Raw genomic sequence first — 26,198 nt, forward strand, 5'->3', positions numbered from 1 at the left:
GGTTCGCTGACATGTTCTAATCCCCAAGAGAATTTCCAAATGTGTTTTCTAAATTCCCACTTTATTGCACACACTGAGCTGTCACCTAAAAAAGAACCACCACGACAACCATCAGGGTTAGCCAGCTCCAGCAATAAGAAAGCCTACACCACCAGGAAAACTCCCAGTAGCGATTTTCTTCTATGAAATTCTTAATTCTCTCTGTCCATAATGCTTCCAAACAGTTAATCATGTGTCCTCACTAATGAACCAGGCAGCATGATTTGTCCAAAATCAAAACAGTAATGATCTTTGTAAAAGCCTTAGTATATAAGCAATATTACTTTACCTAGAACTGTTAGCTTCTAAGTCCTTTAAAAACTAATATAAAATAAACTAATTTATTCACTCAGCAAATCTGAGCACTTGTTTATGTCAGCACCGTTCTGTTCTACCCTTACTATCCTTACAATTCTATTTGTTTGTAAGGATAGTATATTTAACAGAGCACAACACTTCATGTCACCATGAGCTTCAAAAATCAGAATACTAAGGCCAAAATTCAAGTCTTCCACGTCTTGAATCTCGTAAATCTTACTGACATCCTCAGACAAGTTTTCTTGGGGCATCTATCTTCTTAGTCACCTACTTAAAATGGATAGCAGCCTTGCATACTGAAATAGAACCACCAATTCAGTGACGATTTTAGGGAAAATAGGAAACCAATTTGTACTCAAAATTTCTTTTAACAAAGACCTTCTTACATGACTGAGAATTTCAATTTCATCAACTAGACCTCAAAAATAAGGCTTTTCTCTCTGTATTCATTCACAGAGTATATACCACCATACAAGCAATCCTACTTTTTAGACCGACACACACTCCCAAAGACTGGCATAGAGAATTCTGAAAATCCTGACTGCCTATACGATCCGGAAAAGAGTACATTTGTGAATGAATTATTATTCAGCATCTGTCAAAAGCCTGAATGACACACTGACATACGAGGGATACCATGTGAAAGATAAATTAACTAAACTCTAGTGAATCAAATCACCAGAATGTCTATATCTACATTACTAAAGCTTTTCCATTATGCCTGAGGCCTTTACCCAGCTTCTCTAAAATGGCATGTGAGAAATATTTATCCACCATTTGTAAAATGTAAAACGTTTTCTCCACATATTGTTAATGTCATTTTACATAAGAATTCAGATGCGTATTCATCATACAAGAGAAAAGTCTGCTTTTCCTGCTTAACTGGCATACTTCCGTTCATTAATCTATATCAACTATAATCAGTCCTGCTTCCTCTTTTTCTTTGATTAATATTTAAAAAAAGAAAACCTTTAGTGACTTGCAGACACTAATTATCCTTGTCCTAAGCTTCTCTTCTAATTCTCTCCTGCTCCCTCCACACTCTACCCCTCCTTCAACCTTCACCAATATTTTCACTGTCCTCTCAAACATCTATTATAAGACCACCTCAAATCCTTTCTCAAAGTAGACAAATAATAAAGCAAACAATAAATAATAAAGCAAATAACAAATAATAAAAAATAAATAATAAGTAATAAAGCAAATAATAAAGTAGACAAATAATAAAGCCCACTGGGCTTTGAAAATGAGCTGAACACTGGAATATCCAAAATGCAGAGCACAAGGACAAATCACTCAGCTCCAACTCAGTATTTACACAAGTTAAACACGGACCCGAGCAGTACCTTCCTTTGCCATCCAACAGAGCACGGCATGGGTCCATGATGGAACAACTGAATGAATGCAGTTACTTGCCAAACGCAGGTCGGAACTGAGATCATACAAATAAGTAAATCCTGGGTTTCAAGAAAATTAAAGTCTGCTATTAAAAAACAGTTCCTATTTGTAGTACAGTATAACCATCTGAACAACCCTGAGGAAGCTCATATGGCAGTAAAGCTCTGAGTCAAATGTTCTGCTGATCAAGAAACAATCACACCACTTCTGGGTAGATACTCCAAAGAAGTAGAAGCTGGAGTTCAAACAGGTATTTGTTCACCTTCATACAAATGTGTTTTGTTATTTTAGCTATTTGTTCATAGGAGCATCGCTCCCAAGGCCAAAAGATACAAACAACCCAAGAGTCCATGGGGGGATTAATGGATAAGCAGACACATACCTACAGATCCGTGAGCAGGAGACTCACAGACAGAAAAGAAAATGGTGGTTGCCTGGCCCTGGGAAGAGGGTGGAATGGGGAGTTAGTGTTTAATGGGTACAGAGTTTCAGTTGAGGAAGATGAAAACGTTCTGGAGATGGACGGTGGTGATGGGAGCAAAACAATGTGAATGTACTTAATGCCACAGAACTGTACAATTAAAAATGGTTAAAATGGTATGTTTTGTTGTATTTTACCACACACATAAAAAAGGGAAAGAATCTTACTCAGATAATCAAATGCCCCCTGAACATTTAAGACAAAAGAGTTTCATTCTTTTAACAAGTACTAATTAAGGACTTACCTGCAAGTTATGCAGGTTGTTCCCCTAAAATTCACTTGGAACAGCAATGCAACGTCAGGAAAGGAGCCCACGTGCAAAGATTTCAAAATCAAGCCATGACTCAGAGCTAGCTCTGTCACTTCTAGATTCACAACTCTCTGAGTCTTAGCTTCCTTGCCTGTACGTACAATAAGACAATATTAAATCTGTCTCAGGGTCACAGTGAGGATTAAATAAGAACATAGATAAAAGAACCTGAAATATCTTGGCATTTATTACAGGAACTTCTTATTAATATTTCCCTTTGCTCTTTAGCCACAAGTAATGACCACAGGATGCTAAGATCACAAGTGAGAATGTCAAAAAAAATACCTACTTTCTCAAATGAAACAAGCCTCTCATACATTAGACAGTGGCAGGGTATAAATCTCTCAATGTCAAAAAGTCACCCCTCCTCAAAGGTAGCACTACACTAAAAGTACAACCCACTATATACTGCCACAAAATCACTATCAAATAAGAATCATTTGAGCCACATCAAAATAAAATGTTTTCTAAAACCAAGCCAATAAAATTCAGAAATGGCAAAACCACCACACTTTACATCTCAGTCACAGTGCCACAGGTATAATATAGTAGACAGAACTTAACCTTTCATGATGAGATGACAGCATAAAGGTAAAGCAAACCCTTACTACAGTAACTGTAGGAAATGAAGGTCTTTTCTCCCCAAATTAAATGTGTACCTCTTTTCTTAAAACAGTATTTTGATGCCCTGAATAAATCCATGAAATGTTCACAGTGATCATATTAAAAGCAATCTTTGTAGTGTTTCTATAGTATTACAAAATATGTCCCACAATGAAAATTTGAAAAATTATATATAAGCATACACAGCACATATTACATGTAATATGATTTGCCACAGAGAGCTACTAACAAGTTTTGCAAAATAAACTGATTATGCCCACTTAGTTCCCAAAGATATTAATACTAAAATTACTATTCACTAGCACCCTTATTCAGAATCTTGTACCATCATCCAACCTCTAATAAACCATTGGAGCCTTTGGCTAAAATGGGTATTTTTATTTAGAAAATTTAATCTTTATACCAATGTATTTTCAATGTAGTTAACCTTTATTAAGACACATTCTATATATTTTTTTGTTTTTCTTCCCCCAGAGTTACTTAATTCCTAATCTGTGCCCTTTTCCATTCACTGAGTCTGCTGCACTTGAAAACCAAGCAACTGGAAGAGTTCTGAACATCAGGATTGTGAAGATCCAGAAAAATCCAAGGGGCTTCCCTGGTGGCTCAGAGATCAAGAATCTGCCTGCAATGCAGGAGACCCGGGTTCGATCCCTGGGTTGGGAAGATACCCTGGAGGAGGGCATGGCAACCCACTCCAATACTCTTGCCTGGAGAATCCCATGGACAGAGAGAGAAGCCTGGCAGGCTACAATCCACAGGGTCGCACAAGAGTTGGATACGACTGAAGCGACTAAGCAGCAACAGTAGAAAAATCCAAAGCACCAAAAAAGCAAAGACTTCAAATTAAAACTCTTTCACCAGCTGAATATTTGTAAACCGTGATAGTCACCTCAATACTTAAGACTGATCATCTGGGTAAGTAAGGTGTCCCTGTAACCATGACTTTCTCCACAAAAGCATGGACTGAACACTACAATAAATACTCCCCCACTCATCTGTCTTTGCAAATCTTCAGGCCATTAAAAAGACACATTAAGTGATCGGCCAGCTCTACACTGCGGGCAAAGCCCTGGAGGAACTCAGCTTTTCTGGAAAGTCTACCCCCACCCCCACCCCCCAAAAAAAATCTGCAGTGCTAACTTAAAACATACACTGATTTGCCAAGGATTGAAAAACCCTTTGCGAAAGCCTCGCTTTGCAGGGGTCCAGGGGTGCGCTGGCACAAACAAAAAAAAAAAAAAAAAAATCGGAGAGGAGGGGCGAAAAGATGGCCTCGGCCACCCGCCCCCTGGGGACCCAGAGAGCTGGTCACCTGCCAATAAGCACGAACAATCCTCGCCGGGCGCGCCCCCGAACGCTCGCGCTTTCCTGCCAGGGCCGGAGGGCCCGGCCTGCCTTCCCTCCCGGCCCCCTCGAAGGTATCCACCCAGGAGGCCACCGCCGGCCACCGCGCAGCCTCCCGGGGATGCTCCCGAGACGCGGCGGCGGCGGACCCCGCGCCACCCTGGTGCGCGCAGCTGGACCTGTCAAAGCCCCGCTCTCCGCGGGCCGGGGGTGGGTGGGCGAGCGGCGAGGACCCCCGCCCCGCCACCCCGCGCTACACTCCGGGTGCGGAGGCACCCGCGTGCCCACCCGGTGCCCAGGCGACCCCGCGCACAAAGTCCCAGGGAAGCGCCGAGTCAGGACGCGCGCCAGCGAGTCGGGGCTGCGCCGAGCCCGGCGGCGCGGGCGCCCGCCCCGCCCAGGACGGAGCGAGGAGGCCGCGCCATCTGCCCCGCGCCGGTCTCCCCACAAGTCCGGAGCCCACGCGGGCCTCGGCGGCGCGCAGAGCCGATCCCTGCTCCGCCCCCCATCCCGGGACACAAAAGCGGCTCCGCGGCGGGGGAAGCCCGCCTCACCTGCAGCACGGGGCGCCGCGGGCCTTCAAGAACCATCGGACCCCCGCTCCGGCGCGCGCGTCACAGCCCAGGCCTCCCGGTGCCGCCCGGCGCCGCCGCCGCCGCCGCCATGTCCTCCCGCTCGCCGTCGCCTCGTCCCCGCTGTCAGGTCACTCCATCCAACCTGGGGCCTGGAGCAGCCCGCGCCGCGCCGCGCCGCGCCTCCGCCTCGACCCCTCCCGCCGGCGCCTGCGGAGACTGCGCAGCGCCCGGCTCGCTCGCGGCCCGCGCACGGCCCCGCGGCAACGGCGCACGGCGGCTTGGAGAATCTCCCCGGCGCCCGCGCCCCCGCGCTCCCCCGCTCGCCCCACGCCGGCATGAGAGCGAGCCTGTGATTGGACAGCGCGCGGCGGTGAAAGGTTAATCCCGGCCCCCCAGCCACTCAGGAGCCGGGAGACAGTGGACGCGAGCGGCAGAGGCCCTTGGCGGTGTTTGCGGCCCTGAGGAGCCGGGACAGGACGCGGAGGTTCCGCGGGCCCGCGCGGGGGCCCGGCACCTTCGCCGCCCGCCGGGTGCCCAGGTGCCCGGCCTGCGGGAAGCTCGCTTGGCTCGACGAGAATTCTGCTGACTCTCGGAATTCGTCCGCCTTCATGGTTGCCCCTTCTGGCACCGACCGCCCCCTAAACGTGGCCCTTCGCCGCGGCCGTTAATTGTTCTCCCGAGGGCTCGGCGCTCTTTTTTCACCACCCTATCCCCTTTTTAAAGGACCGTCCCACTCGCCTGCATTTCCCCAGCGTTTAGTGCTCCAGGGCCCTCCGCATTAGGGGAGACAACTAACCCCACCTCCTTCCCCCAACCCACCTCATCCCCAACCCGGAACTAGGATGACCAGAGAATGAGATGAGGACAGTGGCCCCACTTATGTAAATGGTTTATTTGCATAGATCGGAACCTTGCACCTTATCTTGTAGCTGTGAATTAATATGGAGGTCCAGTAAGTGACTGGCTAAAAGAAAGTCGCATCAGTTTATTCCAAAATACATGCATGTCTTCCAGATAGCTCACCTGATAGACTGGTTTACTCCAGACGAGGTAGCATAGCAGCAACCATGCTTCTGCTCAGAGCACATAGCACCTACCACGTGCTAGGCATGTCTAGGGCTGCGCTGATGCAAAGGGGGCTGTCGAGCATTTAAAATACGGCTAGTGTTGCTTGGGGGTTTCCCTGGTGGCTCAGACGGTAAAGAATCTGCCTGCAATTTGGGAGACTGGGGTTCGATCCCTGGGTTGGGAAGATCCCCCTGGAGGAGGGCACGGCGACCTGCTCAGTGTTCTTGCCTAGAGAATCCCCGTGGACAGAGGGGCCTGGAAGGCTATGTACAGTCCATGGGGTCACAAGGAGTCTAACACGGCCGAGCGACTAAGCACAGCACAGTCTTAACTGAGGTAGGAGACCTGAAAATCAGATGTATGTATTTTTTACCAAAAAAGAATGTGAAACCACACTATTATTTGTTATATTCATTACATGTTGAAGTGATAATGTTTTTGACATATTGGGATAAATATTGGGTGTTTTTTTCTTTTTAATTCTAGGAAGTATGTAATGTCTTTTGTGGCTAGAATTATATTGCTATTGGACAGGCTGTTGTAAGCTTTGATTTTCATGTGGATCCTGTAAAGCAGATGCTGTGCTTGCCCTCCATTTTATAATAACAGAGGAAGGAAATTCATAACCTCTAGCAAGTAAGCTGCTAATCAGTGAACAACTGAGATTTGAACCCTGGTGATCTGGCTTCAGGGCTGGTACTACAGTGCTCACATTTTGATCGTATATATACTGTCAGTTGGCAAGATATTTCACATAAACATAGAATGTTCATGGGCAAAATTAGGAAATAGTCAGAACACTCTTGTCAGGTCTCCATAGAAATAACTTTTCTTACATGTATCAAGCATTTATATTGCACTATAGGCAGAAGGCCTCCCCAGGTTTCTAAGTAAAGCCTTTTTGGAGATGATCCTTTGTAAAAAGAATGACATCTCTAGGTGGGGATAGGCACTGGGGTTCACTAATAGTGGAAATTTGTGGGCAGATAAAATTTTCATTTTCTCCTATTGTCCTCTCAGTCTGTCAGGATTAGCTGAGCTTCTCCTTTACCAGGTTTGTCTGATTTTCATCAGGTTTTTTTTTTTTTTAACTTTTAAAAAGAGTATTACAAATATGGTTCATTCATTAGAAGGCATAAGAAGGTATACAGTAAAAAGACTCCCACACCCATCCCCATGCTCCAAACAGGTAAGCACTGTTTCTTGCACATTCTCCCAGATGATTTTTTTATACAGTAGAAGCCAAGACATTCCTCATTTACAAAAATGGTAATGTGCCATACACATTGACTATACCTTGCTTTTTTTAACAATATATCAAGAATATATGTCTATAGCAATAGATACAGAACTCCTTGCTATTATTTTCAAATCTCCATAACATTTTATTGCAGGGATGTGCACATAATTTAACCAGTTCTCTATTGATGGGCATTTAGACTTCCAGTCTTTTGTAATTGAACACTGATCCATTTAAAACTGATTTGAGTATATGGGATAAGGTATGAGTCAAAATACTTTTTTTCCCAGATGGCTACAGAATTTGCCATTTATCAGCCATTTGCTGAAGAGTTCACTTCTAGATTCTGTGTTTTGTTCCAGTGGTCTATCTATTCATGCTCCAATTGCTGGTTTGTTTTAAATCTGGAGACATAAAATCTTACAAGGGATAGTGTTTCGCACTTTGTTTGGATCACTAGAAATCTCAGAGCTAATATTTCAGCCCACGGTAAGCAATGGTACAGTACCATGTGGTATGCATTTTCTGCGGGCTAATTTTTTATTTTCCCTTTGCCCTGATTATTTCTACAATTTGTTTCATATTCTGTAGAACAAGCCAGGATATAAATATACCTTTGTTTAAGATTCTCTGTTTGCATGTAAAGAAACCAACCTGAAGTAGTTTACCAAAGGGAAGAATATATCAGAAGGATACAGGAACTTCTCACAAAAGCCCAGAGTAGGCATTCAGCCACATCTTAGCATAAGACTGAAACCAGGAGCTGGAAAGCTTTCAGGGACCCAGAAGTTACTGTGTGTTTATTCTGTGGTTAATTTTGTGTCCTGTCTCATCTGTGCATCTCACTCTCCTGGCTGATCTCCCTTCTTTTCCACCTTTGTAGGAGAATATAGGCATCCCTATATTCAGCTAGGAAGTCAGCTCAGAGTCGGGATCAGAGCCCAAACAAGGAAGGTGGGGGAATCGGTCCTGCAAAGTCAGGTGACTTATCATGTACGAGGGGACTTCCCAAAGGAATACTATGTAAAAGATGAGGGGAGCCAGATTTCTCACTGTTGGAGAATGGGGTTAAGATACAGAAAGGGGAATAGCAAGAAAGCTTGACAGGTTGGATCAGAATTGGAAATATTGATGTGAATTCAAAGTTTTCAATATATGGACATAAGTTCAGTTAAGTTCAGTCGCTCAGTCGTGTCTGAATCTTTGCCACCCCATGGACTGCAGCACACCAGGCCTCCCTGGGAGATACTGGAAAGACAGGGAAGCCTGGCGTGCTGCAGTTCGTGGGGTCACAAAAAGTCAGTCACAACTTAGCCAACTGAACAACAACAAATGTTCAGTTCAATTGCTCAGTCATATCCTACTCTTTTGGATCCCACGGACTGCAGCACTCCAGGCTTCCCGGTCCGTCACAACTCCTGGAGCCTACTCAAACTCATGTCCACTGAGTCAGTGATGCCGTCCAATCATCTCATCCTCTGTCATCCCCTTCTCCTCCTGCCTTCAATCTTTCCCAGCATCAGAGTCTTCAAATGTGTCAGTTCTTCACATCAGGTGGCCAAAGTATTGGAGCTTCAGCTTCAGCATCAGTCCTTCCAATGAATATTCAGGACTGATTTCCTTTAGAATTGACTGGTTTGATCTCCTTTTGCAGTCCAAGGGACTCTCAAGAGTCTTCTATAACACCAGAGTTCAAAAGCATTACTTCTTCAGCACTCAGCTTTCTTTATAATCCAACTCTCACACCCATACATGACGCTGGAAAAACCATAGCTTTGGCTAGATGGACCTCCATTGGCAAAGTAATGTCTCTGCTTTTTAATATGCTGTCTAGGTTGGTCTTCACTTTCCTTCCAAGGAGTAAGCGTCTTTTAATTTCATGGCTGTAGTCACCATCTGCAGTGATTTTGGTGCCCCCAAAATAAAGTCTGCCACTGTTTTCATTGTTTCTCCATCTGTTTGCCATGAAGTGATGGGACCGGATGCCATGATCTTAGTTTTCTGAATGTTGACCTTTAAGCTAAGTTTTTCACTCTCCTCTTTCACTTTCTTCAAGAGGCTCTTAATTTTTTTTTTCTTTAGTTCTACCACTTTATTGCTACCAACCCATCTCCCTCCACCCTCGTGCACACATGCTCAGTCATGTAACCCCATGGACTGCAGCCCGCCAGGCTCCTCTGTCCATGGACTTTTCCAGGCAAGAATACTGGAGTGAGTTGCCATTTCCTTCTCCATCAAGAGGCTCTTTAGTTCTTCTTCACTTTCTGCCATAAGGTTGGTGTCATCTGCATATCCGAGGTTATTGATATTTCTCCCAGCAATCTTGATTCCAGCTTGTGCTTCATCCAGCCCAGCATTTCTCATGATGTACTCTGCATATAAGTTAAATAAGCAGGGTGACAATATGCAGCCTTGACGTACTCCTTTTCCTTTCCATGGAACCAATCAGTTGTTCCATGTCCAGTTCTCTAACTGTTGCTTCCTGACCTGCATACAGATTTCTCATGAGGCAGGTCAGGTGGTCTGGTATTCCCATCTCTTTCAGAATTTTCCACAGTTTATTGTGATCCACAGAGTCAAAGGCTTAAGCAGAAATCAATGTTTTTCTGGAGCTCTCTTGCTTTTTCGATGATCCAGCAGATGTTGGCAATTTGATCTCTGGTTTCTCTGCCTTTTTCTAAAACCAGCTTGAACATCTGGAAGTTCACGGTTCATGTATTGTTGAAGCCTGGCTTGGAGAATTTTGAGCATTACTTTGCTAGCTTGTGAAATGAGTGCAATTGTGCAGTAGTTTGAGCATTCTTTGGCATTGCCTTTCTTTGGGATTGGAATGAAAACTGACCTTTTCAAGTCCTGTGGTCACTGCTGAGTTTTCCAAATTTGCTGGCATATTTAGTGCAGCACTTTCACAGGATCACCTTTTAGGATTTGAAATAGCTCAACTGGAATTCCATCACCTCCACTAGCTTTGTTCATAGTGATGCTTCCTAAGGCCCACTTGATTTCACATTCCAGGATGTCTGGCTCTAGGTGAGTGATCACACCAGCGTGATTATCTGGGTCATGAAGATCTTTTTTGTATAGGTCTTCTATGTATTCTTGCCACCTCTTCTTAATATCTTCTGCTTCTGTTAGGTCCATACCATTTCTGTCCTTTATTGAGCCCATCTTTGCATGAAATATTCCCTTGGTATCTCTAATTATCTTGAAGAGATTTCTAGTCTTTCCCATTGCACTGTTTTCTGTAAGGAGAAGGAGGTATGCAAATATATCATTGACTTAAACATAAAACCTCAAAGTATAAGATTTCTAAAACAAACCATGGGAGAAAATCTGTAACACTGGGTTAAGTCAAGGTTTGTTTGATATGAAAAAAATAACTATGAACCAGAAAATCATTTAAATTGATAAATTTGACTCTCTAATTTAAAAATTAATCATTTAAATGTCTGCTCTTTAGAAGACATTGCTAAGAAAATGAAAGACAAGCACATACTGGGAAAGATGTTTCTGAAATATATATCTGATAAATTATTTGCATGCAGTATATATAAAGAATTCTTACAACTCAATAATGAATACAACTCAACTAAAAAAATGGGCAAAATGGTTGAACAGAAGCATTACCTGTGGAACTATACAGATAGCAAAAACATAAAAAGCTTCTCAACATCATTAGTCCTTAGAAAAATGCAGGTTAAAACTACAATGCATACCTACTAGAATGGCTAAAAAAAAAAAAAAAAAATAGCCTTATGGCTAAAAAGACTGACTAATGTGTAGACTGCTAACTGACCACATGGACTGCAGCCTACCAGGCTCCTCTGGTCATAGAATTTTCCAGGCAAAAACACTAGAGTAGGTTGCCATTTCCTCCTCCAGGGGTTCTTCCCGACCTACAGCTCAAACCCACATCTCCTGTGTCCATGAGAATATAGGACAATTATTAATGGAACTCTCATACATTACTGACGGGAATGCAAATAACCACTTTGGAAGACAGTATAGCAGTTTCTTATAAAGTTAAATATATGCTTTCCATATAACTTAGGAATCTCATTCCTAGCTGTTTACCTTAAAGAAATGAAAAACAAATGTTGACATAAAGACTTCTATGTGAATGTTTATAGCAACCTTTTTCACAGTGGCCAAAAACTGGAAATGACCCAAATGTCTGTCAGTTGGTGAATAAGGAAACAGATTGTGGTTCATCCAGAGAATGAAATACTATGCAACAATAAAAAGGGACAGAACTCCTGGTATATGCGATAACACTGTTGAATCTCAAAAAAATTATGCCAAGTGAAAGAAGCCAGACAAAAAGTTACATCCTGTAGAAATCCATTTATGTGACGTTCTGGGAAAGGCAAAACTAGAGGGCAAGAAATGAAAGCTGTGGTTGATGGGGGCAAAAGATGAGGAGGAGGGAATTGACCACAAAAAGACACCAGGAAACAGGAAACTGAAATACTGGTAGCCAGGTAAAGGATAGGGAACAGTCCAGGTAGAAGGAATAGCATACCTAAAACCTAGAGGCAAAGAGGTATGGCCCATTCAAGGAACTGAAAGTCCAGTACTGACCCAAACAGAGAGACAGAGATGAGAGAGAGAAAAATGGCACCAGAACACAAAAGGATGTGTGTATTGTGTAAGGATTTACTGCTTTATAGAAACTGTGGAAAAGTTTTTAAGTGAAAGTTGATATGATCAGATAAAGATTTTTTTTAAATTTTTAATTGAAGGATAATTGTTCTATAATATTGTGTTGGTTTCTGCCATACAACAGCAGGAATCAGCCGTAACTATATATGTGTCCCCTCCCTCTTGAGCTTCCCTCCCACCACCCCAGATACACATTTTAAAAGTTAATTTCCCTGAGTGTAGGAAATGGAGAAGAGCACAACTGAAGTGTTTGTTCACAATAATGTAAAAGATGTGGTGGCTTTGATGAGGTTAGGCTTCATGGGAGTGAGGTGTAGCTGAATTAGAGATATTTGGAAGGTAAAATGTGAGTGTTTTATTCTCCATTTTATAGTTGTGGTTTCAAGGTAACCAAGACTATTTTCTAGAAAGTTGAAGGTGCAGTTAGGATAATATACTGCCAGGCAGTAGAGCTTTTCCACCTCACCAGAGAGCTTTGTTAACTGTGATTAACAGTCTTTGTCACAGGATTAAACTTTTATTGTTGTTATTTTGCTTTGCTTTTAACAAAATACTTAAAACAGCAAAACACAAATCTTAACCTACTCAAACAGCATCTTCAACTAGAATAAAATGGAAAAAATATACCGGTTGGGCACCTTCACTAACTTTTTCATTGTCACAGATCATAGTTATACCATGCCTGTCTTTAGACATCAGGGAACAAACTAAATATTCGGTGAAATTAACTAAATATTTCTTGTCATCTTTTTTTTGGCGGGGCGGGGGGGGGGGGGGGGGTGTTGGCATTTACTTCAGTGACGTCTTTTGCCTTCACATCAGTATTGAATCCCTGAGGACTGTTTTAATTTACAGCTAAAGAACCTTGACCTTCAGAGTATGCAGTCTTTTACCAGAAGTTACCTAAAACCACTTTCTGCTTTTCCCAGTACCCTAAATAATTCCCCTGCAGAGTTTCAGTGTCTTTTCAATCCTGCAGGAAAAATAAAACAACAGAAAGATTACAGCATGTGGTGCTCATATCAGTGATGTTGTACAATATTGGATTGACTTTTCCCACCAACTGGAATAAAACAGTTTTCCTATATCTCAGCTTCCGCTCTTTTTCGTTTGGAAACATGTAATCTTAATTTATATTGAATTATTACTTAGTAAACCACATTCATGCAGTGTTAGTACTTCTGATAAATGATTTTCTAAAGGACCTTAGAATTACAAAACCAAGTTTGCCCGGATTTATTTTTAATGTGGTTAAACAGAACTACAGATTTTAAAATTGATTTTAAGTAACTTTATCATTCACCCTCTCTTCACTACCACTTACCAAACCATTTTCTTAGACAAATTAAATTTACTATGGTTTTTCCTCTTATTTCTCATTCTCACAGATTTCCTTCCATGCAGCTCTCTGACATCGTCCCCATGTGACGTGAGCAAAGCCAATCAGAATAAAAATGCTACCAGGGTAGCTGTCTGCTGTGATCTGAACATTTGTGTCCCCCAAAATTTGTATGTTGAAATCCAAGGTACTGGTATTTAGGAGGTGGATTTGGAGGTTATTAGGTAATGACGGCAGAGTCCTCATGAACAAGATTAGTGCCCTTATAAAAGGAGGCCTGGGAAGCCTCCTCTAGTGTCTCAGTGGTAAAGAATCCACCTGCAATGTAGTACACCAATTCAATCCCTGGGTTGGGAAGATGCCCTGGAGGGGGGTATGGCAACCCTCTCCAGTACTCTTGCCTGGAGAATCCCATGGACAGAGTTGCCTGGCAGGCTACAGTCCATAGGGTCACAAAGAGTCAGACACCACTGAAGTGACTTGGCACGCACACTGGAGTCAGAGAGATTCCCAGAAGCCAAAAGACGTTGACAGGCCTGGGCTTGGTCCAAGAGGACTTAATCAGTTACAGGAGGGGGCCCAGTATCTGATGAGGTTCTCAAACAGCATTACAACCTCACATAATTTTCTAGATTGTGATTAGGACCCAGCTGATAAGTGAGGATATTGGATAATAGTTTGGGGCTCCAAGAAATGAGATGGAAAAGGCTGAGCAAAGTATTCAAGTTCTTGCCCAGTTGGCAGGATTCAGGGCTATTCTTGAACCTTTGCTTAGAGAACCAGGAGACAAACCAAGAACTTGGGCAGAGGCCCAGAACCATAGACTGGGGGCAAACAAGGCTGGAATCTGGAGGAAATTTTCAAATTAGTGATCCAACAAGGACTGTTGACAAGCCATCCAGCTTAGAGCATCTCCAGTTACCACAGGGCAGGCAGGTCTCCTAGCATCCAGCTCCCCCAGGGCCCTGCCTTGCAGCTGTAGGGAAGGAAGAATAATGTTCTTTTTACTTTCTGAGTTCTTGGCTGACACCCCTGTACTAAAAGGCAGATTAACAAGAGAAAAACAGTTAAAACGTGCAACACAGGTCATGTGGGAGACGATTAAACCAAAAGTAACTCAGACTGTGATTTAGAATTCCAGAGATTCGACAACTTCAGTAAAAACAATTTGTAAAAAAAAAAAAAACAATTTGTAGAGAAATGACGGGACAAAGGAGAGCAGCTTCAGGCTCCCAAGGAAGGCAAACTTGGAAGGTGGGAGAGTAAACGCATGGGAGGAAACAACGGGACTGAGGTTCATTTGCAGATTCCTCTGGTGCTATCTCTGTGCTGATAAGAAGGTCTTCTTTCCTCCTCATCTGGGGAGGGTACCTTTCACACTGGAGATTTATCTCCTTTTAGGAAGAAAGAAGAGGGTCAGAGTGTCCTAGTACTTGCTGTTTCTCACATGCCTTTAATTCAAAATAATCCATTTGCCAAAGTGACCTATTTTGCGGGGACACATTCTGGTTTCCTTCTCAATGTACATATCTTCCCCAGAGCCTGGCTTCTTCAGGACCCATTGCTTAGCTGTACCTGGCATCCTGCACCCACCATCTTCCACTGGGGGTTTTATAGTGCTTCTAGGAAGAACCAGTCCAAGAACAGCTTTCCCAAGCATCTAGCAGATGAATTTCCAGCAAGTTCCCCCAGCATGACACCGCAGCAACTGCTCTGCCATTCAGGAAGCCTGCCCTGCCCTTTGACAATTTCCAGATATCAGCTCTCAGCCTTTTTTTTTTTTATCTGCACTTCCTGTGTTCTTTAGCATCTCTTCTTACTCATCAATCCCTCATGACACCAAAGCCTGCTTCACTTAATAATTCTTTATATTAAAGTTTCCCTTTCAATTTTCTCTGTGCTTTCTGTTTCTTCAGGCTTCCCTGGTGACTCAGTAAAGAATCTGCCTGCAATGGGGGAGACCTGTATTCTATCCTTGGGTTGGGAAGGTCCCCGGGAGAAGGGCATGGAACCCACTCCAGTATTCTTGCCTGGAGAATCCCATGGACAGAGGAGCCTGGTAGGCTACAGTCCATGGGGTTTCAAAGAGTCTGTTTCTTCATTGAACTGTGATTAATACAGAGTACTGATCACAAAGCCTGAGCATCTACGGCAATGGGGCATGTAACCGGCACTGTTAATGCTACTCAGTCTCCATTCTCTTCTTCTATTGGGGTGGGGGGTGTTTAAACTAGGCTCATAGACTCCAAAAACCTTTGAATAGAATTCAGGGTATCCATGCATCTGGTTGTGGAAAAAACTCACATCTTTGACTGCCCTCTAACTGAAATTCGTGGACATGAGTTTGAGTAAACTCTGGGAGTTGGTGATAGACAGGATGGCCTGGCATGCTGCGGTTCATGGGGTCGCAAAGAGTCGGACACGACTGAGCGACTGAACTGAACTGAACTGAAATTCAGCATTTCCTTCAATTGTGAATGTAAGTGATGGTCATAGTAGGATTAATACTGTGTGTAACTTTGTTACCAGAAGGAACCACAGATATTTTTATATCACATTATGATTGTAGAGACCTTGAAATTTTGCTTATGCTGATCATAGCTTTGGAGTTATAGTAGTTATAGGAGTGATTAGACCAGCTGCCATATTTGTTATTCTTGCAGTAATAATCATGGCTGCAACTATTTTCACAATTATTTTTTTAAGATTTATTTTATTTTATTTATTGGCTCTTTATTTTATTTTTAGCTCTGCTGGGTCTTCTCTGCTGCACGCGGACTTCCTCCAGTTGCAGAGAGCGGGGGTTACTTTTGTTGTAGAGCACAGGTTCCAGGCACGTCGGCGTCTGCAGTTGTGATGCTCAGGTGTCATTGTCCACGGCATGTGGAATCTTCCCGGAGCAGGTACCAAACCCATGTCCCCTGCAGTGGCAGGTGGATTCTTAACCACTGGACTACCAGGGAAGCCCCCACAGTTATTTTTAATTATTTTAAACTTTTTAAATTAAAACTTTTGCTTGAGAATTCTGTGAAGCAGTTTCATCAGATGGACAAAGGTGTCAATGGCATGGGAAAGGTTAAGGACTCCTCCTCTAGAATGATAGAAATTTTAGGGAGGCTAAATTCTTCACTTCCCAGCATTGCTGGAAGTCACCTGTGGCCATGTGATCAGGTTCACATGTGATCTGTTCACATTCATGAGATGTGAACAGAAATAATGTGTGCAACTTCTTGGTTATGCCCTAAGGCAGGGGTCCCCACTCTCCAGGATCTAGTGCCTGGTGATCTGAGATGGAACTGATGTAACGATAATAGAAAAAAAAAAAAAAAAAACGCACAATACGTGTAATGTGCTTGAATAGGCCCCAAGTCATCCCCCTGCCCCAGTCTGTGGAAAAACTGTTTTCCATGAAACCAGTCCATGGTGCCAAAAAGGTCAGGGACCACTGCCTTAAGGTTCGGACTTTAAGGCATGAACCTTATACATACCTCCTCTTTTCTCCCTTTTTGGGACTAGAATCAGGCGGGGCATACAGTGGTGGCGGACCAGATCTGTCGTTTTTCAATGAGATGATGGAAGCTGCACATTGAAGATGACAGAGCTTCAAGATGGAAAAAACCTGGAATCTCAGTATACAGTATATTGGAGCCAGCATTAAAAGCCTAAACATAACCTTGTGTATTGTTTGAATCACTGGCATTTTAGGTTTTGTTCTGGTAGAAGAATCAATATTCCAATACAAGAAGTCTGTGAAGTCTGCAAAAAATCTGAGCAATATTGGGCAATGAATCTAAATTATTTGGGCTGAAACCTGCCCTCTTTGATGAATCTCACTATGGAGATGGGGTATGTGGGTGGCTTTACTTGAGCTGCTTCTGGGTGGCCATCTGACACCTTTGTTCACTGTAGAGTCCACCGTGTCTAAGCATCTGTCAAGAATTCATTCTACTCCTCCCTTTGGCTGGGTCATTTGACCAATTTCAAAGATGATACACATTACACTTAATCCAAAAGAAGGATTTTTCTTTTAAGATTTAATTTTTTAAATTGTTCCATTCATCCATCCATCCATGTATTTATTCCTTCTTCAACAAAGGTCTTTGGAGCATTGGCCATATTCTAATGTTCTCCTAAAGACTGGGGACACAATGGCAAATAAGTGCAAGGGTCTCACTTTGGGAAATTCTCAGTCCAGTGTGAGGGCAGGAGATGAAGGCAAACTGCTGCTGCTGCTAAGTCGCTTCAGTCGTGTCCGACTCTGTGCGACCCCATAGACGGCAGCCCACCAGGCTCCCCCACCCCTGGGATTCTCCAGGCAAGAACACTGGAGCGGGTTACCATTTCCTTCTCCAATGGATGAAAGTGAAAAGTGAAAGTGAAGTCACTCAGTCATGTCTGACTCTTCACGACCCTGTGGACTGCAGCCTACCAGGCTCCTCCGTCCATGGAATTTTCCAGGCAAAAGTATTGGAGAAGACAAACTAGGTGGAGTTAATTCCCTGATGCTTTGCAGTTGCTTTATGGGACAACACTGAATAGACTAAGATACAAAAGCTCTGATTTAAGGTTTAGTGACCTCACATACAATAAAACCGATGATCTCTGTGATTCTATGGATCATATTTTGCTCCCTATGAGGAAATCCAATTATGTAACTTTCCTACAGAATAGCTATGAAAATCAGTATCTGAAAAAAATCAAGAGATGACTTAGTTTTTTAGATAAATAAGAATAGTAATAATAGTGGCAATAATAATAGATTTCATGCATTTTTTTATGTGTCATTTACTGTGCCAAAAGGTGGATCTTAATCAGATGCCTGGCCACTCCGCTGAATGTCCTGTCCTGTTTAAGTGGTCACTCAAGTCCAGCCAGTGGCCCGGTGCCACCCATTTCAGAGGTGAATTTGAACTCCCTCTGAGATTCTGTTTTGTCCTTCTTATACGTCCCTGCCCTGGTTCTGATCCTCTGTTTCTCTTCTGAACTCGTTACAGTAGCTTCCTAACCAGCGTCTCTGACCTCTAGTCTTCACTGGCTACAATCTACCCTCTGCTTTGCGTTCAGATGACTGTTCCCTTGTCTCTGCCTTGTTCGAAGCTCTCAATGCTCCCCAGTGTTTGCACACTTTTCAGCCTGGAGTTCAAGGTCCTGGAGAAGCTGGTCCCTACTTAAGGAATTTCTTGCCCCACCATCTTACTGAGTTTCAGCCAAGAAGCCTACCCTGTTTCCTGTTTCAGCGCACGATGAAATTTCACACCTCTATGCAGTAGTTCATGCTGTTCCTCTTGCCCGAAATGCCCTTCCTCTCTTCCTGTGCCCTTAGAAAGTCTCCTGTTCTTCAGTGTCTGTCTCAACTATCTCCTCCTTTGTGAGGTCACCCCATTCTGAGACCCAAAGCCAACTCTGCTCCAACCCCTGTCCCAACTCTGCTCCAACCCCTGTCCCTGTGACAGAATGGTCTTCCTTCTCTCTCCTTTCAAGGCACATTGAATAGACTTTTATTCTGGCGCTTAATACAGGTGACAGTGAGTATCTTTTTAATCTACTAGACAGTGGTTGCTTGTGTGTCCTCTCAGTTCAGAATGTGCTGTGTGGTCCATGCTGGGCACAGCTGCTGTAAATGAGTGACCTGGCCCCACGTGCAGCACTCACCTCTGACCCTGTCCTTTTGTTACCCTGAAATGCTGGTCAGCCAGGGGTCAGTGAGAATATCATGAGCTTACCTCACCCTCACCCCTGGACTGCCATTTCCCTCCCATCTCTCCCGCACTTTCCAAAAATCCTTTCCCCTCTCAAGGGTCATTTTGTTTCATCCCATCCCGATGACTGTGGCTTGAGGGAAGCAGTGTGGCTCCTTTTATATGCTCAAACCTCAGCCCTTCTTGGGCAACACAGGCTCAGTAGATCACCAAATGTCAGCGGGGGCTGGAGGCTGCCTGAAAGCTGTTCCATGGTTCAGTGTTTCTGAGGGCTGCGTCCTCCTGTTCATTATGTTTATGTTACTCAGAGTCCTGCAAAGTGCTCTGAGCATGACAGCACTTACCAAACTCCTAAATTCATCGTGAAAGCAACCTAAGATCCATCAAGTACAAAACTCAGGGGTATCCAGTTCAAAGTATTTACAGTAGATGGAGCTATGTATTTCCACTGTGATCTACTCCGTATTTCATATATCATGCGAAATGATTAACATTTCGGCAGCTGTCAGTTCTTTTTGTTTAAGTAAATTAAAAGCCACTTCACCCACTTTATCCTTGCTACCTAAAAATTGGTTTAAAATGTTATTCAAGAGTTTCCCTGAAAATTGTACTATAATTAAAAGTAATCGGAACAAGATAGACATTATTAAATGCCAGAGAAAAACCCTAATTCCTAAGCTATGGACTTGGATAATCATAATGTATCAGTGTAGGTTCATCAGCTGTAACAAACGTACCTCTGGTAAAGGAAGTTGATAATAGCAAAGGATGCATGTAGCTGCAAGGAAGGCTGGGAAATCGTCTTTGCTAGGAGGTGACGTGCTGAGCCAAATATCTTCAACGGATAGTAAGGTACTGCTAGTATCCTGCCACAATATGATGCTTTAAAACATTTTATTATGGAAATTTTCAAGCATATAAAATTGTATAATGAATTTCAATGTACCCATTATACATCTTCAACCATTATCAACACTGGCCATTCTTGCTTCATACTGCTCACTTCCCCACAGCCCGCACTTCCCCACCCCACTACCCCCCAGTTAAAAAAACATTGTGGTAAAATACAGTCCGTGGTATCTGCTGGGGATTGGTTCTAGGATGCCCATGGATACAAAAATTCACAGATGCTCAAATCCCTTGTATAAATGGTGTAGTTCAGTGGTCCTTTGTATCCATGGATTCTACATCTGTGGATTCAACCAACAGATGAAATTCAGCCTACATTTGGTTCAGTCTGCAGATACAGAAGGCCAACGGAGTGCACACATAAAAGCTGGATTATTTTTAGCATGATATCTTATCCATAAATACTTCACAATGCTCTCTGATACTGACTTTTTAAAATCTAATTGTCTGCCATTTTTATACAGAACATACTAATAGTTTGTTAATATCACCTAGTTTCCAGTCCACATTAAAATTTCCCCAGTGGTTCAGTGGTAAAGAATCCACCTGAAATGCAGCTTGGTGGGTTTGATCCCTGGGTCGGGAAGATCTGAAGGAGGAAATGGCAACCCACTTCAGTAATCTTTCCCAGAAAATCCCATGGACAGGTCCTACTATAGGACCCTGTAGCCTGGCAGCCTACAGTCCATGGGGTTGCAAAGAGCCAGACACGATTGAGAAACTAAATAACAGCAATATCCAAAAAATACCCACAGGCTTTTTATAGTTGTTCATTCAGATGGAGTCCAAACTCCATACACTGCATTTGGGTGTTATATCTTATGTCTCCTTTATTCTGTAACATCTCTCCAACACCTGCTTTTTAAAATGCCATCAATTTTTTTAGAGAGACTAGGTCATTTTTCCTGAGTAGTAATATACCACAGTAGATTTTTAACTTCTGTTGAAATAGGTCCTCAGGAATCATTCTTTAGAATAAACTTCTAGAATTTTCCGGCTAAAGGGCATGAGCTTCTATCTGTATGGCCTTTGCTCACTACTGACAAGCCGAAGTGTTTCTCCAGTACCTACCTAACTGCCACTGGTTAGGTATTATCCTGTCACATTCTTCAGAGGTTGGTGAGCACCAGGGCATATTTGAAGTTGTATTACTAATTTAGCAAGTGTGAAATAGTACCTTGGTTTACATTCGGTTCATTTAGTGTGCTTAAAGTAGTATTAAATACTTGTAACTTACATTTCTTGGGTTGCCATTTCCACCCTGGTATTTATTTACAATTCATGCTTTCTCTTATGTGGCTTGATGGTTTAGATTGTCTAAGCCTCTAATGCTGAACCCCTCTAACCTCTCTAGGTAATTCTGTAATAACTCCCTGTTATAATCATGGCTGTCCCTCATCTTTTTTGTCATTAAACTTTTTTAAAAATTGGTAAACTTTATTTTGTAGAACAGGTCTTGGGTTAAGGAAAAACTGAGGGACAAGTACAAAGAGTTCCCTTATACCCTACTCCCCACTTCCACAGTTTCCCCTGTTATTGACATCTTGCTTCTATTTGTTACAATCCAGGAACCATAGTTTACATAAGGTTTGCTCTTTGTGTTGTATAATTCAGTGGGTCTTCATAAATGTATATTGTCAGATATTCACCATTACAGTATTGTACAGAATAGTTTCACTGCCCTAAAAATCCCATATTCCCTCTATTCGTCCCTCCTACCCTTCCCCGTGAATCCTGGCAACAACTGATATTTTTACTGTCTCCGTAGTCTTGCCTTTTTCAGAATGTCAAATGGTAGTTGGAATCATACAGTATGTGGCCTATTTACTCTGGCATCTTTCACTTAGCAATATGCATTTAAGAATCCTCCCTATATTTTCGTGACTTGATAGCTCATTTCTTCCCTATTTGGTCATGCCTCTTGGTTTGTGGGCTCTTGGAATCTTAGTTCCTTAACTGGTGATTGAACTCAGGCTCTCAGCAGTGAAAGTGCAGAGTCCTAACTACTGGACCGCCAGGGAATTCCCACTCATGTCTATATATTGCTAAATAATATTTCATTGACTAGATGTGCCACAGTTCCTTCATCCATTCACCTCTTGAAGGATATCTTGGTTGCTTCCAAGTTTTGGCAATTATGAATAAGGCTGCTATAAGCATTCATGCACAGGTGCTTTTTTTTTTTTTTTTTGGTGAACATGAGTTTTCAGCTCACTTGGGTAAGTACCAAGAAGCATGATTTGGGGATCTTGTGGTAAGACTATGTTTAATTTTGTAAGAGACTGCCACACTGTCTTCCAAAGTGGCTGCACTATTTTGCATTCCCACCAGAACAAATGAGCATTCCTGTTGCTCCACAGCCTTGCCAGCGTTTGGTGATGTCAGTGTTCTGGATCTCAACCACTCTAAAAGGGATATATGGTATCTCATGTTGTTCTAATTTGCAATTCACTATGACATATGATGTTGAGCATCTTTTCATGTGCTTATTTGCCATCTATACATCTTCATTTGGGGTGTCCATTCTGATCTTTTTTTTTTAGTTTCAATTGAGTTTTTTCTTACTAAATATTAAGAGTTCTTTGTATATTTTGCATACAAATCCTTTATCAGATATGTTTTTCAAACATTTCCCCCTAGTCTGTGGCTTGTCTTTTCATTCTCTTAATGCCTTTTACAGTTAAACTTTTATTTTGAGATAATTATAGGCTCACACGCAGTTGTAAGATGTAATACAGAGAGGTCCTCTGTACTCTTAACTCAGTTTCTCCCAGTGGTAACATCCTGCACACCTGTGGTGCAGGATCACAACCAGGATATTAGCATTGACATGTTAAGATACAGAAAATTTCAGTCACTGCAAGGATCCCTTATGTTACTGATCCATCATCTTTTGAACGGTCTTTCTACACCTAGGGAAAATCCTGCCTTTAGAGTCCTGCCTCCCAATATAAGAATGAGAACTCAGATTGATGCTAGTATATAGCATGGGTACATCCATGTAAAATTGATTTGGAAGTGGGCAAAGTGAGAAAACAGGCTCTTGTGTTGCCGGCTTGGTGGTGATGGGGATATCTGGCTTTGAGAGGCAACCATGGTGGGGGCTTGCAAAGCTGAGCTCTTGGTGTTGAACAGGCAGTGAGGGAGATGAGGAGAGGGGAGAGAGAGGAGAGAAGAGAAGAGGGACAAAGTGGGTCCTTGAGTCTTTCCTCGGGACTTGTTGGGACAGGACCCCTGCAGGATTTTCTCACTGGATTTGGGATGTTGAGCATCCAAGCTTTAGCCTCCCGAATCTGGTTCTCTACCTTTCCCAACAATTCTATGAACAAGTCTATATCCTTTTATTTACTTATTTAGTTTACTTTGTCAGAATTTATAGCTAATTATATAAATAGAATAAACAACACTGTTTCTGCCCCCTCCCCAGCATTAACTACTCTGTCCCTATCATCTTAATTAACTTATTTCTCCTTAATCATCCAGAATAAATCTTTCTTGCTTGGAACGAAGACCCTTGACTGATCAATGTACTTAAGAGTCAGGTTTCACTGGGCTCCAAGAGACAGCTGAACTTTTAGGCACTTGCATTTACAGGAGTCTCGCTACAAAAATGTCTGTGGAAACCAAAATAATGCAGGTGTCCATCTGAGTCTGGGTACCAGATTATTTATTTTAATATTAGTGAGGTTAACCCATGAGACAGGCAACAGAGGAAAATAGCCAGGATACAAAAGATGCTGAATTTAGAATAAGCTTCAGCAAGAAAATCTCTCAGCCCCAGCCCTTCCTCTGAGACAATCATCAAGACGTATGTTGAGCTACAGTGGAAAGTTAGATTTTAGGGACAGAGACATCAGGATTAAAATTTAGATTTTGTCATCAGTTTCCTGTGTGCCACCTTGGATGAGGTACTTGATATTTCTCAGCCTCCATTTATTTGTCTATAAAATGGAAATGATAGTAAGTTACCTCCCAGGTTATTACTGTGAAGGTTGAAGGAGAAAATGAACATAAAGGGTCTGACAAACTTTCTGGTTTATAATAGATACTTAGGGACTTTCTTGGTGAGCCAGTGGTTAAGACTCTGCCTTCCAAAGCAGGGGACATGGATTCAATCCCTCCTTGGGGAACTAGGGTCCCACAATACTGTGGGATGAGGTAAAAAAAATTTTTTTATTTAAATTGAGCAAGAGAAGACCAAAAATTCTAAAGAAAAATCAGAAAAAAAAAGAAAAAGAAAAATCAGACATGAACAAAAGTTTGTTTTTTGAAAGATATATCTATAATATATATGTATGTGTATATATAATAGATATTTAACTAATGGTCATTTTTATCAGCTGTTCCATTGGGAAAATAACAAGCTAAATCCACTTCCCAAGATGGAGAAGAGGAGGCTGGAGCAGACAGGACTGGCTGCCTCCCCAGGATTCGTTCTTCCCTTTTTAACAACAGATTTTTCTTTCTCACGGGGCAGCAAAATTCCTAGCTACCGAACTACACTTCCCAACCTCCCTTGCAGCACAGGGCTTCCTGTTTCACAGTGCTGGTCAATGGTTCTTACATGAACGTCCATGGGAACTATTTTACACTCTCTGTGTAGTTTCCTTCTGCCTTCCTAGCACAGGAATGTGAGGCTGGGGCTGCAGAGGCCATCTTGTGACCAGAAGAGACCACAAGAGGGAAGCCACATGCTAAGACAGCAGAACAGAAGACGGGAGAAATCTGAGCCTTTGGTGGCATCATGGAGCCACTATACCCTGGGGCCACCTGCTTTAATGTCCTGTGTGAAAACATGAAGCCTGTGTGGTGAAAGCATCAGAGTTCCGAAACATGCAGCTGAATGTAATCCCTAACTGATGTGAAGACCACACCTATCAGGCCATGGACCCAGGGATGAATGAGCTCCTAGTGGTCATCTTGAAGAAGAGCTTCCCTGCAGCTCAAATGGTAAAGAATCTGCCTGTGATTCAGAAGACCCAGGTTCAATACCCTGGAGAAGGGAGTGGCAACCCACTCCAGTATCCTTGCCTGGAGAATTCCACGGACAGAGGAACCCGGCAGGCTACAGTTCATGGGGTCACACAAAGTTGGACACGACTGAGCAACTAACACTACTACTACTGATGACCTTGAAACATGAGTTACAGAATGTGCTAGGGGAGGGCAGCCTAGATTTTTATCCTACTTATCACATAGATGGTAAAAGTGAAAGCTACCATGTTTTGATAGATTTAGAAAAACTGAATATTTTCCCATAGCATCTATGCAGTGGTCTGTCCTTCTCTGGTTACAGGTCTCATTGGTCCCTGGAGTGCAATGCCAGCTACCGTTTCACCTTCTGTACGAAGGACACTTTGGAATTTGACCCCCTTCCCAACTGGTGTCCAGGGCATCCCTGAGTGTTTAAGAGGAGGGGAGAAACCTGATTTGGTTTGGTCATGTTTGGTGCCTTGACGATGCTAGAGGATGCAGGCTTACTGAAGCCAGGCATTCACCTGTGTCCCAAGGGTGACCGTTGGACAAAATCTCCCACATCTCTGATAACCAGAGGCCCTAGACAGAGCCTTGCCCTAGCAGCAGTAATTCTTCTAGTGGTGGACAAGCCTGCCTGTCAGGCCTGAATTCAGTGGAGGCTCACAGCCGAACCCGGTGAGGCTTGTTAGGATGAAACTGCCATGAGTCTTTCATCATCTATTTCCGGCAGCTCTGGGCAGCTCTGGGCAGCTCTGGTGGGGCTGGGCTTGTTCTGATGGCCACTTCAAATGTGTGATCCAGTGGGGCTGCCTCTCCTCCCACCTCCTCATCAACTCAGATGACCCGTCTCAGTCCAGCTGTATCAGTCAAATAAGAAATACCACATGCCTTTATGAAACTTGGCGAGATACCTTCAAAACAAAATTAGACCACATATCTGCAAGGACCTTATACTCCTTGCAAGGAAATGGAAAATTATTAGAAAATAAACCAGTCAGCTGTGACTCAGAAGTTTAGATAAGCAGTGCCTGTTAATGAAAAATTACTGTGGTTGCCTTAAGACAAAGATGATCATTTCCTTTTAGAAGGCTGCAGGTGCAGTTGGGTTCAGGCAATGGTACTCGGGGGTTTGTCTCTGGCTTCCTGCAGGTCCCTGAGCCTCAAAGAGGTAAATTCATCTTTGAGGGATGTTACAGGATAATTTTATGTCTG

General features: G+C 42.9%; 1 protein-coding gene across 5 annotated transcripts in view; it reads right to left on the reverse strand.

The window, feature by feature from the left end:
• DICER1 (dicer 1, ribonuclease III) overlaps positions 1-5,396 on the reverse strand; it is a 74,861-nt gene extending 69,465 nt beyond the window's left edge. For 3 of the 5 annotated variants that reach the window (XM_043921323.1, XM_043921317.1, XM_043921316.1), the window contains exon 1: positions 5,072-5,395. In XM_043921323.1, the coding sequence (XP_043777258.1) occupies positions 5,072-5,107 (36 nt within the window). In that variant the 5' untranslated portion in view covers positions 5,108-5,395. Of the gene's footprint in view, positions 1-5,071 lie in introns of all 5 variants that reach the window. The other 2 variants (XM_043921322.1, XM_043921321.1) reach the window with 1 other exon arrangement.
• Positions 5,397-26,198: the final 20,802 nt, after the last annotated feature.

The sequence above is a fragment of the Cervus elaphus genome, chromosome 13 (genome assembly GCF_910594005.1).
Source record: "Cervus elaphus chromosome 13, mCerEla1.1, whole genome shotgun sequence".
Taxonomy (NCBI): Eukaryota; Metazoa; Chordata; class Mammalia; order Artiodactyla; family Cervidae; genus Cervus; species Cervus elaphus.